Consider the following 19,840-nt stretch of genomic DNA (forward strand, 5'->3'; position numbering starts at 1 on the left):
ATTGCACCTTTTCCAATGCTGCTATTTTACATGCACGAACTGTGACAAAATAAAGTCAATCAATATATTGTTAATGGATGAGGAATGGGGCTAACCTGCATCTGTGAGCCCAGCACTGTGTTGTTACAGGCCAGCTCAGTGCGGTTGATGGTGTCCATGGCATCAACAGAGGTTTGGATCTGTGTGGTGGAGGAAGGCGTTGTGGTACCACTCTCAGTTTTGGAGGTGGTGGTGCTGGCAGAACGATGAAGCTGCATCAGTGTCTGGACATCAGCGCTGTACTGGTTTGCCAGAGCCTCCTCATACTGGTCTGTCCACTGGCGGATCCTGCTCTCCCAGCCCTCCACTGTGTTCTCATCTAGCACGCTGGCCTCTGTTGTAGAGTTCTGGACAGAAGAGCATATTAGGAGAGTTTAGAGGATTAGACAAGGTCAAAATATAGTAGATGTTTAGCATGGTCAATGTATGAAGTTGAGTAGAATACATTCTATAACTACTTTCCAGTGAAAGTCGCTAAACTCTTTTTCTCTTCTAATCTCTGTGTTCAAATACAAAGTATTTTACTAGAGTAAAATTCCCAATAAATCTTCTGATGTCCATGTTTTTATTTTGTAAATGTTCAGGCTGTTGGAACAAGTTTGAAATAGTATCTAAAACAAAAAACCATTACGGAAACATGTTACCCAACAGTCACTGCCAAAATCCTGATTTTGTAATCAAGCTAAAGAAAACTTGATAGTCAGAAACTTGATAAGTTCTATGTCAGCTGCAGTGTCGTCAACTGACCCAGGTAACAGGTTTGAAAAAAAAGTTGCTGGATATTTAGCGGCAAAGGAGCTAATTTAGAAACACTGCCTGCTAACTACTCCCTATGATGTAACAAAAACAGTTTGTGCCAATCAATTTTGAAAGACAAAAGGCCAATGGTTGAACTCCATCCCTCAGTCAGTCACAGACATTTCTAATCTTGGCCTTGCTATTGCGGTGCAGCAAAAAATTGGAATGATGACGCCTGCAGCACTGTGTAATTTAAACATATATGTACATGAGTGGTTAACTCCAATTTTACCTTCATCCTCATGGACTTCCGGGAACCCTCTCTAAAAGCCTGAGAGAAGGAAAATAACCCAAATCAATACACCGACACATTGAGCAGTTACTATTCCACAGTAAAAAACAAAACTGAGGTTTTGTCAATATGAGGAGTTTATAAATACACTGGGCCTCAATCTAATGGATTTTAATCCAATGGATTAGTATATCTTCATACCTTGACTTTTTTGCCTTTTGGCGTCCCACGAGCCTTTTCCGTGCTCTTCTTCCTCTTTTTGGATTTGCTCCTTTTAACCCGGTTGACAGTGAGTTTGATGCTGGTGGGTGTGTGCTGGGTGGCGGTGTAGGAGATGGTGGACGGCGACACCTCTTCATCACCACTCTCTGTGGCACTACTTTCTCCAGCTACCAGGAAAACACAAGTGTATAGGGCAAGAACATCAATTAGTGATGTGCTTCATGAATCCCAGTTACAAATTGTAAAGTCTCAGATGAACAAAAAATACGAGAAGACAAATACCTGAGATATTTTCTGTCTTCCTGTGTTGGCCCTCTGGTCCTTTCCTCCTGTCGAGTCCTCTGCAACAATGACCACAAAACAAACCAGCACTTAAAAAACTGAAATCATTTAGTCAGCAGTGTTTAAAGTTAAACCTAATAGAAAACAAACAAGATTGAAGGAAACAGCATTTCCCAGTTTCACTTCAATTATTTATCTGCCAAAAAATAAGCTTCCAAATTGTTTTCTCTGTTTGAAGTTTCAACATAGTAGAATCATATATGTAATAAAGGATATCAATGTTGAACTACAGATCGATAGATCTTAAAGTTTTGCAACACTTTTCAATGGCTTGCAGCTCGCCTAGTTGTGATCCATGATCACAATGCCAGTGTTAGTAGAGTTATTTTATCATGGACGTAATTTTTTTTTGGAAACAGGTTATCAGGAGTAGCTTGTAGCAGATCCCACAGTAGGGGAACCTCAGGTTGGGGCTTCTTACCTGCAGTTGTCACATTTGATGAGCAGGCCATCCGGCGTCAGGCTGCAGTGACACCAGCTGTCCACGGCCCCGTCCTCCTCTGAGGAGCTGTCGCTGTCCGCTGAGTTGTCCTCTGTAGTTTCATGATAGCGAGAGCCAAGGACCACGCCGTTGAGATCCATGCGGGGGATGATGGTTTGGGAAAGCGGGGAGGCGGGTGGGGTAGGGGGTGGGGGTGCGCCATAGTTGTGATCCTGACAACACACAACGGAAGACTGTTGCATCTTCAAACAACGGGTGTTCAGGCAAAAAGGGAAACGGAAAATGGAGACGAATGAAAATGGGGGCAAAACAGGTATGTGAAACAGTACAGCTGTTAATAACAGAAGTAGTCTGTGGTTACAGAAGACTAACAGCAGGACAGACATTCTTGGATTCAATCAAACTAGAACCAATCCTTAGTTTTACTCTTATAGTTCTATTCATAGAACACGGAACTTGAAAAGATTAGAAAAAGGAAATTGTTGGATAGATTAGACTGAGTTATTATTTTAGCTTTCAACATGTTCATAGCTGTAGCAAACTTAAAATTTATTAATAGAGATCAATACTTATTTTGTTCGAAAAAACATGCTATGATTAGATTTGGTGATTAGAAAAGAGCGGTATTAACTCACAGCATATGGTAGTCCCCGATACCCATGACTCTGTGCACTCCCACAGCTGTGGTTGTTGAAGCTTTTCTCATTCACGGCAGGGCTTGCTTCAACTGACTCAGGGCTGGAAAATTTTGAAAATTATTTCTTTAAAGAATAAAGATATAAACAAGAGCTTTATGTTGTTGTTTTTTTTGTAAAAAGCAGATATTTTCCACAGCTGTTAAATATCCAACTCTTTTAACAACTGTGTCAATCAGACACTAGATGGCACCAAGATGCTGAAGTTTCTCTCCAGCCTGGGAAAGCCGCAATTTAAGAAATACAATGTGGGCCGCCATTACATTATGCAACTCACTCTGCCCTTTAGCTCAGGTCTGGCCAGACACAGAGTAACCTTGCCTTTTCCCTCTGGTCCTCCAAAACTGGAGCAGACTTAAATGTCAGAGGAATCAAACTGAAAAATGTTAGATTTTCAACACAGGATTTTGTTTATCTCAGCAGAGACTGTTTTTTCCCCCTTGTGTTAGAATCAGTCCCCCTGGCTGAGGTGCAGAGGAAACTGGGGCTATGATCAGGGGTGGATGGAGAGAGGCCAACTGGATTGCACATAACTTGAACCTCATAAGCAGGGTCACCTACAGAGGTGGCATGTGTTCTTATTGAGGTTATCTATGGACATTTCCTCTGACACTGCTCCATACAGCCTGGGCCTGATGTCTAGGGATGATACCAGTCTACCTCTCTGACACACAGCCGGGGCAGGATGATACAAATAAACAATTACTGGAATCATAATTAGGCACCTGAGGGTGGCCTGTCCCTCTGGACAAAATGTGCAAGTGATTACATGATAACTGAAACCTTCACTGGTATTAGAAAACCGAAATTGCTGTTTCATTCTGTTTGGCACAAAATGTACTGAAATACTGCACCCAGTGAGATTATCCAACCTATCACATAACAGATGGTGATCATTTCAAATCAAGTTACAACAGCCTATGCAAGCTAACCTGTAAAACTAATTTAAACAAGAGTGACAGAAGGCCACTTTCCCAATCTTGAATTTTTGCTTTGTTGGGAATTGAGGGAGAGAACAAAATGTTGGTTGTGGTGCTTTTGTTGATTGTCCAGCCCTATACAGGGTTCAGGTTATGGCTTCGCTTACAGTTTGTTTTGAGTTCATGTGTACCCAGCCAGACTGAAGCATCACATTTATATTTGGGTCTGATAACTACATAGAGAACACAGAAAACTGCTGACAGGATATTGAAAGTAAGGAAGCATATTTATCACAACACAACTTGCTGCAGTTCTGTTACACTGGACAGAAGAGTTATTTTACTGTATTAACGGTATATTGATAGGATCATACTAATACTACAGGGAATTACTACTTAAGCTTTTTTGATTAACTGGGAATCTGTGAGACTTCCAGGTTACTGAAATCAAACCTGTAATTACACAGGAAAGCAAAATGTGCTAAATTGACTTCCATTTTTTCAGCCATTGCTGATTTTGGTCTCTTGATTATGACAATGTTGTTTTCCATCCACCTAATTACAACTCTGTTATAACACTGTTGGTGAATATTATAACAAAAAAAATCTTTAGATCAAAGGTAAATGCTCAGATGATTGGGTTAGTAACTAAATGTCTGTGAGTTTGTGCACGCGCACTGCAGAGGCTCGCACCTCTATGCGCTTTCCCAAGGGGCACTTGACGACATCAGTGATACTCAGCAGTAACTGCAGCCATGCTACCGGGACTAGCGATGCTACTGCGTACGCCACTCGGGTGAAAGCTTGTGTGTAGTGTGTGTGGTGTGTGCGTGGCTCCAGAAGAGGATATCAGAGGTCATTTAGGCTAAAAACATGGTGTAAATTACGCAGTTTCAAGTCAAATTTGAATGTCAGGGCTTATGGACACTTGGATGACACCACAGGAACAGTATAGCGGCAGTTTGTTTTTTTCTGTTGTTTTTTATTATTTGGAGATATGGTTACCAGTTTCAATTTTAATTGTATAGAATTTTGCTGCAAAGCTGTTTACCCCAAAAGTGTTTAGTGGACTTAAGCTTCTCCATTGACCCACTAGAAAATTAACCCACTAGAAAAGTCCATCACTCATTCAACAAAATTATTTATAAAACTACTTTAAGTAACCTAACTCAATGTCTGTCTACCAGCTTTTTCAAGACATTTCAACCAAGTGTCAAATTTTTATTTTTCTGTGAACTATTCCTTTAAACATTTTAACACTGTCGCACATATTGAATATATTAATCAGTGCAGACATAGCAGCTCTGGGAAAGCCCGTCTAGTTTACAACCTGTAACACATGCTTCATTTTAGGAATCTTACTGCAACCACAGACGTCAGCATGTAAACTTTTGTAAAAGGTAGAACTTATTGGGCAAAGGCAACTTGTGTTGTAAATAAACTGAATCTTTCTTCAAGTCTAGAGTCCCACCTTGCAGGTAATGAGTACTTACTCGGATCCAGCAGCCATATCTGAGTAAGACGTTTCAGGTGTGGTGACTCCCAGCGCAATTACTATGCTCATGACGTCCAGCACAGCGGCGCGTGGGAGGGGGGGAAGAGGGGGAGGAAGGGCGGGATGGGGAGGGGAGGGACAGGATGGGACAGGGGGAGTTGGAGAGGTGGGGAGAGGAATCACAAGGTCCCAGCTATAGCAGCAGACCACTCCAGAGGTGGGGCGCCACTGAGCCGCAGCCCACGGCTCACGGTCATGGGGGACCTGAGGAGAGAGGTGAAGGAGGGAGAGACCATGAATTCTACACACATACGCAGCATGGACAAAAACAAACCACTTGATAGATCGCTGCTTGATCTCCCCTACCAGTATTTCACAAAGGGGAAACTGTAATAAATTAGGCATATGGTGCTATAAAGTGTTCATATTATGATTTGTTTTTTTTCCCCTTTTGAGGGTCAAAGCTTTATTTTGACATGAAATAGCTCCGCTAAGTTACAAAGGCCATAGCCTGCAGCAAAGAGAGTCCTGGCTTTTTAAAGCGTTTACATTAAATTAACATATAACCTGCCTGACGAATACTTAGGGCAGGACATATGATATTGTTACAGCTGATAACGTTTACAGGTCATCATGAAGCCTCTGGGTAAGGGGTGTGACATTTCCAACATTCATTCAACACAGCTGACCCATCACAAAATAGTGTGATTGGTCAAACAATGTTTTAGAAACTGCAGCATATCTAAATTTAACTGGTCATGGTAGGAAGAGTGTAGCGCCAGTAAGGGTCAGTACATTCAGTGCAGTTAATAGAAATGCTATACCTGTTCCTTAAATGCAAGGACATGTCAAAATGTCCGCCATGATTAGAAAACTACTCACTATCCTCTTCTGTTGGCCCAAAGCTGAATGTCTGGCTGTAGCGCTGGTTCCAGTCTAACTCTGTTTTCTTTATGACGAATACTGCAGCACTGCGTTGTCATTAAAACAGCTGTGCAAATCAATGATCACCAACGTCATCATCAAGCAAATATTTAACTACGTCCATAAACAATATAATTTTTACCCAAAACCCTCCATCAGAAAGTTATCAGTTAGAAACGACGCAGTTACTTACTGGTAACTGACTGAGTTCTCTACTGTAACAGAAAATGAGAGTCTGTTGGAATACAACTGGAACGGAAGCACATGGTCACATATCCACAGGGCTCCTGTAGCAAAGGTCATTGACACTGACAATGACCACATCGCCCTAACACCACAAGGAAACTACCCTTGCACACCAAAGGAGGGTGGCAATGTGCTGACTCATGTTGACAATGTGGGAAGCAGCAGAGCTTTGATTTCCCTGCAACGAAAGTGATAACTCAATATGAACACTAAACGTTAGGCCTGTCTCTCATCCACAGAGGCTTCCAGAACGGAGGGGAGGGGAGGCTATTCAAAAAGAGGAAAAACAACCAGGGTCTTTACAGCTCTGCTTTCACTCCCATTGGATGCACCATCATATACAACCAGCAGGAGGCGCTTTCCTCCCAGACACCAGGAGGGGTGAGTCATCCAACATGAGGCCCAGCCCTCTTGTCATGTGACCACCTAATGCTGGAACACTGACCCACACTCCTCTGCTCTGCCTTCACTCAGCCACTCAGGCAGACAGAGAGAAACAGCAGCCACAAGGCTGCAGAAAGAGGAACGGGCCCTCCTGCACTCCATTCACACACTTGGGAGAGGATTTGGCCAGCAGCAAGGTCATCACCCTAGCAAACACATGCAAATATCCTACTTCACAAACACCAGTCTGATCAGATTCACCTTAATACAAGTCCATAAAAGCTAAGCCTCACTTGTACAATCAAATCTGAATCCTAATATTCAAACTGTTTAAACTAAACTGGCTACATTTCAAATAGACAGCAATCTAAATTGACAGCAACAGGATGCATGCCATTTCTGTAGACGTCCCCTATTTACAGCAACTGCTGCCCTCACTCTGCAGCACCAAGGCAACCACAGCCAGGCAGGGGACTTCCAATAATGTCAAGGTCAGTTCAACCGTGCTCACTGTCAAACAGAGAATGTCAGTGCCATCCAGCTGGATACACACAGATAGGTAGCAACCAGAAATGTCACGTAGCTTTTGGTTATAAGAGCAGAACATTCTGCTACAACTCAAATGGCCTCAATAAGAACAGAAACTCACAGATGAGGGCATAGAGAGTATGGGGTTAAAGGGTAAAAGTCTTAAGGTTAACATAGGCTTGTAACATATTTAGACATGATTACATGGACTGGATCCCATAGTGCCCCATCCAGAGCCTTTTCAAAAACCACTAACTGTTTATTTTCCCTGCAGACGATTGCTGCCTCACAGAAATAGCCACCTCGCTCCTACCTAACACACAAAGCGAGTCACTATTGGGCCTCTTCCAAAAGAGCCAGACGGTGAACTAGGGAGGTAAATTCCATACAAAGAAGGAAAGCCTTTCTTTACCTCCTCCTCCTCCCCCACCACCTCCCGCCCTTCCTTGTTCGTTCCTCTGGCCATGAATACCGACTCAAATTACCAGCAGGCTCAACAAAGTCTTTTCACTTCCACTAGAACAGAGGCCATTTTGGGGACAAGTCCAAAGGGGGAGGGACATGCAGACAAAATGAACAGCAAAAGAGACCCCTCTCTCTTGTCATCTCTCGAATTACTCCGCTCTCCATTCTGTTTATTTTTATATACACATTTTGTGTTCTGATGATTTTAAGCACTGGTGAACGTGTATTGTGCCACCTTAAAATAAGCTACTTGATTCTACTTCAATATCTTAATATGTCCCTGAGGTAATATAGTAATCACATTTCATAGCGTGGGGGAAGAAACAAATCCAACCACGAGAGCATGTGCTCAGCAGTTCAAAGACATGAACACTCAAAAAGCCACGTCTGAACAGGGCTCAGCACAGCAAGGTTTTGTAGGGAACAAAAATAGACACGTCATGCACATGTAGACTGCCTATAGACAGTATAGCCTGCCACATGAACTCAATATTGCATTATCTTTCCAACACTGAATCATAGTGGATGCAATTCAGGCAACATGAAAAAAACACGTGAACAACAAAAATAAACACAAAACTACTGCCAGGCTCTTTCACCATGGCATTAATAAGCTTCTCTGAGATGAACATACTATTGGGGTGGTAAGGGTGGAGATATCAAGAGAGAAACATTTACTTGTATATATTATATTTTGAAAATGAGGGACCTCAGAAATGTTAGGCTGTGAAACAGGTTTGGTCAGTCACATGTTATTCATCAGCAAATTTTCATGGCTGAATATATTTTTTTCATTGTAAATAGTTAAATAGAGCGGAGCGAAAGTGTGTGGTATTTTTTAACCTAGCTTTGATGGAGTGTGCTTAAAAGTGAACTTCAGAGAGGATTTATTTTACAGAAACACATCAACTCCACAAATACAGACAGTATTAGACAGGAATGAGTTTCAAGCAAACAGTAATGTCACTTCAGTGTCCTGGAGCGGGAGAGGAGTCCAAATTGATGACTTGCAGGATTCCAAATCACAAGATAGTTGTGTGAACTGCACAGCAATCTGACGACTTTGAAAGTCATGTAGTGTGAACTTAACTCAATCACATTCACTTTAGGTTCAAAGTAAAGAAATGACCACAAGAAAAGCGTCTATGGCAGCTTGTCATTCAGTGACTTCCATCACAGACTCAATGACTTAAGTGGGAATCTGGACATTAGATAGGGCACCTTGTATTTTGTCTACACACTCCCCTATCCTACGTTCACCTTAACGGAAACATTCAACACTATACTTGCCCCTCCCCCCAAGGATTCAATTAAATAATTGATATCGCTTTCACATTTGGCTGTTAAATATGAAGCTACAGCCAGCAACCAGTTAGCTTAGCTTAGTATAATAATTAATAATTAGAATGGGTGAGACTGAAAGCAGGGCCATTAAATACTCTTTTAAAGCTCAATTACTCATTTTCACCACTAGTAAGCAGATGAATACAGCCACCACCACCACAGGTTAAAGCCAGCATGTTCAGCAGTCATGATTTTTACACTTGATCATCCATCTAGGGGGGTCTAGAAACTCACTGTCACAGGACCTTGTAAAATTTGAGTTATAGACATTCTTTATCACCCTACTTCACCTTTGGGATGATTTTTTCATGTTGTTATGCAGCTCCCTGTTTAAATCTGTCATTTTGCTGAACCATTTCCCCATAGCACTGTGGAGAGTCAAGTTGCTATTTGGAAAACTTTAGGTGCAAAGTGATTTGGAAAGCAGCAGCTTCCTCCGTGGTCTCCTACCATGGACATCACGTAACCATGAACACAGATGTTAACCACGTCCAATATATACCTTCAAGCCATTAACTCTAGGATTTTATTGTTTCCACACTGGTAAATCTGTTGGAGTCAAAACAGCTGCAAGTCAGCTTGCAGGAATAGTACTAACACAACCAAATTTGTGTCCATTTATAGACTGTCTGTGGAATGGTAAATATTTAACTCTATTAGTTTGGCTATATCCACACTTATGTTTTAGTTTTTAGAACACTTTGGCTATATTTTGTCCTGGTATCCACACAACTCTGGAGTCTTCAAGCCCCTAGAACAGAGACTTGTGGAAATTCTGCAGGACCTGGTTTAGATTGAAATCTCTGGTGTTGTGTTTTAGTCTACAGGGTTAGAAACTGAGACATTTGTTAAAGGTGACTAAGTCACCTATGTTCACTTCCTGATTGGTCATATCAGTCACAATGTATCCTGCCCTGATTTGTCGCACTGCTATTATGTGACCCTTTCCCAGAAAAAAGGAAGCAGCCATGACTCAACAATGCTGACTAAACTGTGATTTAGTTGAAGATCTGATCATATTCTATATCAAATGAATACGTAAGTGCAGGTAACAGCAAACCGTTAATGCACATAATTAATAAATGGATGGAGCAAATGGTTGATAAGGCACAAGTTTATTACATTTTGGGTGTATTTACTTTCCCACTGCAGCTTCCAAAACTCTGTTAACATACCATTCTGTTTACAGTTTAGAACTAGCCTTTGTGTTGCATGGTTAAAATCATGTTTGAAATGTGATTCCCTCCTGAGAAGAATAGGATTCCAAGGGAACAATGAATACATGTACAGTTTCAATATGGGAGCAGAACCATGTTAAACACAATATACAAAAATACTAACGACAGCTTTGGGTTGGGTGACTGCACAACTGAATGTGTGAATTCACTTAATATCCTGTTATTAGTCATTTGAGATGTAGCCTTGAACAACAGAGTATATGACCAGCTCTAATCAACCAAAAGAAACACTGCTGAAACAAATAACGGTTGTCTTGTTAATTAGAGTATGAACTCATAACTTAATAGTTTCCACTTTAAGTAACGAAAGACATCTCACACCCTCTTTAATATAACAATAAATGAGCAAGTGACTAGCTGACAAATTAGCCATCTCAAGATGTCTTTTATTCATAAAGCTTCAAGGTGACTGCTAGAACTCATGACATGAACACAAATACACAATTTGGGTTTGATCAGCATGTCCACACTCGGTGTCCACCTGTGCTACGCCAAACCTCCACAACACATCCAGTCCAGTGAGATTACACCAGCCCCCTCAGTCTGCCCCCGCACACATGCTTGCTGTACAAGGCAGGATATGAATATATCTTCTCTTCCCCAGCACTGTGCAGGTCGAGCTGCACTCTCTGAGCTACAACGGGAGGATACTGAAGATGAGGTATCAGAGAATCAATAGGGTCTGGCTTTAAGACAAATGCGATATCTGGCCAGGGAGAAAGCAAAGTTCATCGTAGATCTTATTTCACACTCACCCAAACACATTTACAATATCACGAGGATAACAAAAATAATTTGTACTCAATATTTGACCACTGTCTTCTAGCTTACTTCATATGTCACAAATGGAAAAAATAAGACTGGAACCAGACTGCAGTATGATAATATATTTATCAAAAAGAACATGTGTTTGAATATCTACATTCAGTAGATACACATCATAATATGATTCCCCATGGATTCATGTTGATATAACAGTTGATCACAGTAAAGGCGACAAAAAAATAAGGGGAGGAACAACTGAGTAGCTAAGTGAAAGCCCCACACAGAGAAAACACACTGTGCTGTTACGACAGTGCATCCATCACTATCTAATCCAAATTATGTTGTTGTCTTCCTAAAACTCTCTGGGCCAGACAAATAAAAGCCACACATGCAACGTTCAGCCGCTTGGGACGAGCCATCTCTCAGTGACACTTACAAAATATAAAACCTCTCTGAAACAGATATGGCTGCTGTAGACCCAGTTGAAAACACTCCTGGAGCAAGATGTGATCAGACTGAGGCACCGGCCAACTGCACACAAATATAAACAACAAAGCTTAGCCTAAACAGGGTGGAGACGAGGGGCTAAACAAATGACATGAGGCAATGATGCAAACATTTGGTTTGGCAGTTATAAATATATACTATATTTCAAAGAGCCTATGGCAGAGTTATATCGTTAGTGGGTAAAGTTTTAATCCCAACAGTGATGTGGCTGTAGTCAAGCCGAGTGGTTGAGCGTTCTGGGAGCGCAGCATGGCCCACCATTAACACAACAATGTCCAGCTGCCTGAATGGACCCGGACCAGACCGGGATGAGAGACGCACAATGGAGAACAAAGGCCAAGTGAGTGCTATAAGAGGAGTGGGGGAGAGAGGGAGAGCAGTTGACAGCAGGGCCAGCATGACACAAAATCAATCATCTGTTTCACGGTAAACAGGCCAGCCACTGTCTGTTTGAGACTCAGTAACCTCGGAAGGTCTAAGCAAAATACAGGTGACTGTTTGGGCTTGACTACCTCTTTCTGACCTGCTCCAGTTACCATTTTACCCATGGCCAACCTGACACCAAGCTCCTTGAGTGGACTGATTTCACACTTTTTTAATACCAAACCAAGACTGGTGCAATGTTAAAAGGAAACTCAAAATCAGAGGTACTGGAGTCAAAAGCAAACTCAAAAGTGCCACTGCTGTACACATGATTCTGATTAACATGTTACATTTAAACAGCTTTAGAGAGGAGAACACTTTGTCCTCACAATGGCAGAATTCCAAGTGAGCCATGGCTGGTACCAAATGTGGGGAGAGATGTTTTCCAAAGGCCTGAGTCCCAAAAAAAGGGATCCTGTTGTTAGATAAGCTCATTCTCCGGCATAACATAAACCAGAAACACCCTCGGTCTCTCAGCGCGTGATGTTGCTGCATGACGAACACATTTACATGATATTTCAATTTCCTCTTTTGGCCAACACAACAGCTTGCCCTGGCTTCACCTTGCAACACAATTTGCAGCATAACACATATTTAGGACTTGCCAATGTAAGATTGTTAGGTTTCACTCAAAAGAATAAAGAATACAGAGACCTGGCAGCCATTTTGCTATAGGGCTTTGACTCATCATCCCGGACTCTTTGAAGTCTATGAAATTAATCCGCAAAGTCTAAAATTGTGAAGATGTATGTGAGGTGTGGGGGGGGGGGGGGGGGGGGTTGAGTAAACAAGTACAGATCCTTGAGTAGAAACACATTCAAGAGGCTCAGAGGCAGTGCTCTATTTTAAGACCAAACCCATTTTAAAAGCAGAAGTGAAAGGCCACAGATAAAAAGCCTGTTTACTTAAAAGACAACACAGCTCCCACCTCTTCCCACAAGGAACCATTTGCTCAAGGTGACAAAGCAAGGTGCTTATGAACAGGAAGAACCTGGCACCAGATATTCATTTCCCCTTTTGTTTCTAGCACTGCTGTTGCGCATTACAAAAGAGGGCAGCTGTTGGTTGGTGTCGAGGTGAATTGACTTTGGTGCAAACGCTCTGTTGGGGTTGTTTTTCTTCTGTGCTGCTCTTTATTTGCTCTCTTTCACTACCTGACAACACCCTCAGGGCAAACATGCATGTAGATTCTGCAATCTTGGGTTTCACCTCATTTAGTCTCCTTTATTCTCCTACTTAGTTTCATGAAAGAAAGAGATAGAGAGGCAGGACCGAGAGAAAAAAAGGAGAGAGGGGGTTATGTGGTGGAGCCTAAAATGGCTACCTGCAGTTCCAAAGGTGCAGACACCGAAACTCAGGATATTGGTGAGCTGTGCCAAATATCACAAGCTACTGGGACTGGCAGTATGACGGTGAGAGAAGAGAAGGAAATGAAGGACAAAACATAAGGGTGCATTGAAACAAGAACAGGAGAGTGTGAGGGAGAGAGAGAGAGAGAGAGAGAGAGAGAGAGAGAGAGAGAGAGATGATTACGTAGATTGCCTGCCTCACCCCCTTTTGGCCTTGTTTTTTTCCCCAGCCACCTCCTGCTCCTCCTCCTCCTCCTCCTCCATTATTCTCCCAAGAAGCATTGCTTCTCGGCACAAAACAGAATTACCCAGCACAGCCCTCTGCAACACCACTCCCCCAGAGTCAAGAAATTGTTGCGCCCCATTGGAGGAACTCCTGAGCTCCTGCACCAATAGGAATACACCAATGAAGCAGGCGTCAGAGCGACTTGTTTTTAACCCCATTGTGCAAGACAGTAGGCACACAACACAGCAGCTGCAGATGAGCAGCTATACAGAGAGGGGAAGGTAGAAGGAGATATGCTGCTATGTCTATTCCCGACATTTAAAAGGAAGGGCATCCCAAATCAGTCTCTTGTACAACAGAATAATAAAGAAAACAATCTTCTTTATTTAAAATACTTTCCCTATGCTGATAATTAAAGAGAATAAACTATAATAGGTTAATATCAATTCTGAAATATGTCCAGGACCGCTTCTCACCGATGTGAATTTAATCTTTCCGCTTCCATACAGGTGTAGACCCACAACACTGGTTTGGCACAACACACACATGAAACCTTATTAACATATCAATAGCTACACCTGCCCTGCTCGTAATGTTAGAGCGTCATCAGCATACAAATGAAAAGCTAAAAGGACAGGGCTTTCTCCTTCCTATTTCTATTCCTCACAGCAGCTCCCCCCTGCTCCCCTCCAAGCATCGGCGCTGAAACAGAATCCTGTCTTCTTCTGGAAATGGGCCAACATCCAACTTCACTCCCTCTTGTACAAGCACACACACAAACCTAGGTTAAAATTCAGTAGGCAACAGAGATCCAGACAGGAGCTGCACAATTAATCAAACTGCTATCAAAACTGCTGCATGGACAAGTGGGATATCCAAACTGATGAAGAACATCTCTGAAAAAGGTAAAATGTAACACAACATTCCCGTATAAATGAGACATTATGGTGCAACAAAAATGCCCTGGCTTACAAATCATGTGTGAGGGAAAATGCTTTGTTGTACAAAATACAGGTTTTTTTTGAGAAAACACAAATTAAATCATGATACTTAATATAATATTTGTCGAAATAAACCCAGTAAAATTGCTTTGGATGTCACTCAGCCCTAATGCAGACTCAATAGAACAGTGGTCAACCATTTGGAACATGTTTTGAAGGCAATCTCAGCAAACAGTTACATTTTCTGGTTTGCACTTCGTGAATGTGAATGAAAGACCGATATTTCCTTAGTAAACAGAAAACTGGGCCAGGCTAACCTTGCATGTCTGCACATTCCTCAGATCTCCAAAGTTTCAGAGGCCCAGAGTGGGAAAGAAGGGTCTACATCTTGCGCGCGCACACACACACACACACACACACACAGTCCTCTTTTACCAAAGGTTTGAATTAAAAATTGCTTACACATGCATTTCACTCCAAAACATAATCTGAAGCTGTTGAGTGAGGCCTACAAAAACAACATGGCTGGCCAGTACACGACAAAGCAGCAACAAGCAGCCAAACGGTGGCTTTCCCAGGGTGGCACGTTGAGTTAAGAAGGTGCACCATTGTGTGCTTGCCTGTGCTCCAAATACTTCTTGCATTTCTTTCTTAGCTGCAGACATTTTTCTCTGTTAGTGCACACAATGTTTGTTCAAGATAACAAGAAGGGTCAGGTCAAGGGGAGTGCTGGAGGGGCTCATGTTTCCAATGGTTCTGAGTGGCCAGGTTTGCAAGCTGCAGCCCACACAGTCTATTAAAAGATGTGAAACACATTCAGAGAATGTCAGTCACAACCAGGGGAAACGAGGCTCAGCTCACTGCAGTCTAGGTTCCAATCGGCTTTAGGATCAATCCAAATACTTGTTATGGCGGAACACCTGTAATCTTTGTCCTCTTAAAGCTGGATTGACTATGTCTAAGAAACGAGGCACATACATTTTGCAAACTCAATAGATGTATGTAAATCTGGTTGGAATACAACATTCAGCCTCAGACCAGAATTTTGTTGGACTTATATTTCATGTATTTAGTTTAATCTATCCAATAAAACGTGTTTGATCATGTAGGAAGACAAATATGACTGAAGCATGACCAGCTGCATCTACACCACGTCAGCCATTAACTCAACTGCAGAGAGGTGGTCACACACGCGGGGGCACATTATGTTACCGGGCCAAGTCGAACGGAACAAAACCGCGTCTCTTTTCTCTGCCCTAGCGTTGTCCACACTCCGGGTGCCGCGCAGCTTCAGTCTCCGCAGAGCAGCTGCCTGGAGCTCGGCTACTTGGGCGACGGTTAGGGCGGCCATTGTGCTCGGATAACACGGGCCCCAAAAAAGGCAAAATGTTTTTTTTTTTAAAAACACCTCAAAAGCGTTTTAATCACTAAGCCCTTTGCAATTATCGCTCTTCAGCGTTGGAACTGGGTTCTTATGCTGTGTTACATTATGTAATAACATCATCAACCAAACAAGAAAATGACAAGTCATCCGGAAATCAGGTTTTTGATCCCTGAAATCAGCTCAACTGAGCTGTAGGTGACCACGTAGCATTTTCTCACGATCAAGAACAGGTCAGAATGATCAAACAACACAACTGTGTTCCAACACTCAGCAGATACTGTGTGTCTAACTTGGTCGAAACTTGTGATTGCTACATTCCGGATCAACAACGCTCCTCGCACTTGCTCACACGTAGAAATAAAAATGGAGGCTAAAAAAGGAAACAAGAGCTCCCCTTCAAAATACCACCCATTTCTCTCCACCGCCACCGAGGCTGGGGGTTGGTAGGTGGGGGAGGTGAAGAACAGCAAGTCACTAGCCAGCAGATCTGGCTCACATGCAGAAACAAATAACAAGCACAAATAGAGAAAACACAGAAGAGCTTTCAGCTCGATTCACACGCCCGAGCAAAGTTCGGAATGTTGCCAAAGACGGATGCATTAACATGATGTAGCCAAACACCACAGGACACCATTATCAGTGTAAAATTAAACTATCCACGGCAATAAAGAGACGGTGTTACACACAAGTTTTCAGGAGGCATGCACTAAGAGAGGTCCACGGTGTGTGTGCTGCGACGAACCGGTTCGAAATAAGGACACAATCGACTGGAAAACATCCAAAAAGTTAGCTAACAGGCTAGTTTAGCATGTGTTGCCTGTGGCTCGTCTGCTAACGTCCAACAACACAGCAGCTGGTTGCTTAGCTAACATGAGTCAACAGTAATGATCAAACCCGGGCAGTTGATAACCTTCGTAACATTTGACAGTTTCGTGGAAAGACGTGCAACACCCAACACACTGCTGCCCAAATCACAATGCTGCTACTTGTTTTAGTTCGAACACATCAAGATCGGATATTAGCCTACGTGGTTTGAAACTTCCGAGACCAGGAGACGGGCTCCGGGTCTAATACTTTTCAATGTTGCATCACAATAGCGATGCAACATACACGAATTAAGCCCCTACAAAGTGCTGACCTTGTTTTGGCTATGTCATGTTAGTTTATGTTAAGCCTATGCGGAAACACATTATCGAAACTTACTGAAACCAAGATTTATTAATTAATGCTTTAAAACGTAATCGATTTGTAGGGAGCAGACTTAAGGGAAACTCGGTTCCTCTGATTAATAATGTAGGTTGATAGCGACAGTCAAATGTCACTGGTTTATCCCAGGAATATGAACTGAGGAGGAAAAACTGAAGTGAGGGCAGCCCTTCCACACTTAACGTTGTACGAGCCAAAGCTCCTGAAAACTTGGAAGAATTGTGTTGGGGAGCTTTGGTAACACGGTTGAAATAATGTGATAAAACTAGTAATGTGTTGGATTCGCAGACTAACAAACTGGCTATCGAACACAACACGAAGAGCTGACCAAAAACCATGGAGGATCAGTCCAGACACAGCCGACAGCCACCCTGTGAGGCACAGCACCGACACGGGGACCTTGTTAGCCAGGGGAGAGAGCCACTGGACAGTCGAGAGATTGTGGGGGAAACCAGCTTGTTTCAAATTAACTTAGCAAAGTAGTCAGCTAGCTAAGTTAGTTAGCTTCACAGCTATGTTTGGCTGAGTGGAAACATGGTCCATTAGTTGGTGGCTGTTATATTTATGTTGCTGCTTCAATGTATCGATGGCAGTATTTATAAGTATCACATATCTAAAGTACTCACCTAAAGAGGCATTCCAAATGTGTACAAACGACGTAAATTCATGCACGGTAGCGAGTCATCAGAGTATCCCTACATCAAATCCAACCAGCCCAGTAGGCCTGTGCGCAGGCCTCGGAGTCTCCTGTATCCTTTGCCCTTAAAAGTAGCTCCCTCTCCAGGGGTAGAAAACAAACTTCTTGGTGTCTCCCACGCACAGACGTAAAGTGAAATCCCCTGTCCTGTCCAGGTGCAATGCATCCATTCAGTGTCTATGACAGGTCCTCGGTGGGTTAATCCATGTATTTTGGTGTGCAGTATATTTACTTAATGGGGTATATGCTGCTCTATGTGATCCAGGGCTCTGGTTCTGTCTCGGGTGCTCACACTCGCAGAGGCGCCCATCCCCCTCCGCACCGGCACCAACCGCGGGCTCCACTGAAACTGACACACAGCCACGCGACGGGGTTTCCCTGGCGACCGTGCAGGGGCTCTCTCGTTGGGCGGGCCTTGTTGCGAGGTCCCGCCTCTCGCCGGCGATTCGACAGCGAGGCGTCAGTCCCGTTTGACGCGGGACACACGCGCATCTCATTGGTTCATTTCAACGCCGATCATTGTATTTTGCTGTCGTCACCTGCGTAACAGGGGGCGGTGCCTGCCTGGAGGAGGGGAGCGAAGCTCCAGCTCCTCGATGATGCGCGTGTACTCGGGTCCCGGTGGCGAACAGGGAGGAGCGCGGCAGCGAATGGCTGCAGCGGGAAACAACCTGAGCCCCTGCAAAGGATCTGTACCTTCACTGTGTCGGGAAACGCTCTTTATTAAGTTCTCAGGGCCATGGAATTAATTTGAATTCGTTAGCGGGATTATTGTTTTTGGTTTGAGGGTTACATTCATCTGCGGAAGGAGCGCTGGTACCAGCACATAGTGAGAAGCGTTGGCCACATGGGCTCGGTGGGGCCCAGCTCCAGAGGCAGGGTTAGCCCGCCGGGTCAGCCCCACCTACCGGTGTGCCAGATGAGTGGCTCCGCCAGCCTCTGCTGAGGGGTGGGTAGGGAAACTGACCCGAGCGACTCGGTTGCGTCAACCTATCACTGGTCCCTCCTCCTCTTTGTACCGATATCAGTCTGTTCCCACACGGGCTCAAACTAAAAGTAGAGACAGACACAAGGGAAGATGTCCCCACCACCACCAGCAGCAGCGGGTCAGTAAAACGAACGCACCGTGGGAGCTTCACCAGCGGAGGCGTGGAAATAGCAATAAGCGCCACCTCGCTGTGAGATGTTAGCGTCTCACGACTGAACCCCGATCACTTCTTGTTGACTTCTGTCACAGCCCTCCGCACGCAGACGTCATCTCCACACATATAATAGTGAATAAAGACCACATCTGATAAAAGCCGAGATATTTATCAAGTGAGTTGAGAGCGAGGCGATTGGTCTCCTGGCCTGTCATGCGACCTGAGGGGAGACCTGTGATTGGCTGTGGCGTGAAACGTCAACGTCATTTGTTGCAGAGGTGTGACGAGCGATGAGACACCGGGATAATAAAATATTACATTGCGGCTGCGGAGCTTACATAATAACATCAGGAGGAGTGGGCCCGAACAGTAAACTTCGTTATGGTACGGGAGCGTATTAGATGAGAATAAGGTATATGGCCAACAAAGCAGAGAGAGCAGTACGCTTCTTTGCTGTATTTGTAATAAGCAGCACATCTGCAGGTTTCCTCGTGACGTGCACGATACACATAACCCACTTTTTAAACTGTAGTGAAGAATTCATGTTGCAGCAAATGATCTAATATACCAACGACCACTTTGCCATGGACTGGGAATAAAGATGTTCATTTAATCTTTAACGGAAAGAAAATGCGCATAGCTGTAAGTGAATTGTCATGTCTTTATTTTTATCTTTAGCTAAACCCTTACCCAGTGGATGGAGCTTTTCTTAAAATAGAGAATCGGCTTCCCCCCTGCTTGCCGCCTGTGTAATAAACACGACCATCACATTGATTTCCTTTAAACCCCCCCCCCCCCCCTGGCTGCCATGCTGACCAGTAACCATGCAGTCCTCTACAATGCTGCCTTTGTTACTGCAGTGAAACAGCAGTGTCATATCACCAGT

The 19,840-nt window shown here is 43.5% G+C and overlaps 1 protein-coding gene across 5 annotated transcripts in view; it reads right to left on the minus strand.

Moving 5' to 3' along the window:
• setd5 (SET domain containing 5) overlaps nt 1-18,168 on the minus strand; it is a 29,686-nt gene extending 11,518 nt beyond the window's left edge. For 2 of the 5 annotated variants that reach the window (XM_020086474.2, XM_020086476.2), the window contains exons 1-8: nt 17,742-18,168; nt 5,184-5,449; nt 2,711-2,813; nt 2,055-2,287; nt 1,574-1,632; nt 1,271-1,458; nt 1,070-1,108; nt 96-386 (exon numbers count right to left, since the gene is read on the minus strand). In XM_020086474.2, coding sequence (XP_019942033.2) covers nt 96-386; nt 1,070-1,108; nt 1,271-1,458; nt 1,574-1,632; nt 2,055-2,287; nt 2,711-2,813; nt 5,184-5,254 — 984 coding nt within the window. In that variant the 5' untranslated portion in view covers nt 5,255-5,449; nt 17,742-18,168. Of the gene's footprint in view, nt 1-95; nt 387-1,069; nt 1,109-1,270; nt 1,459-1,573; nt 1,633-2,054; nt 2,318-2,710; nt 2,814-5,183; nt 5,450-6,067; nt 6,177-6,302; nt 7,230-17,741 lie in introns of those variants that run through there. The other 3 variants (XM_020086475.2, XM_020086473.2, XM_069513723.1) reach the window with 2 other exon arrangements.
• Between the last annotated feature and the right edge of the window lie 1,672 nt (nt 18,169-19,840).

Source organism: Paralichthys olivaceus, chromosome 2, assembly GCF_024713975.1.
Source record: "Paralichthys olivaceus isolate ysfri-2021 chromosome 2, ASM2471397v2, whole genome shotgun sequence".
NCBI lineage: Eukaryota > Metazoa > Chordata > Actinopteri > Pleuronectiformes > Paralichthyidae > Paralichthys > Paralichthys olivaceus.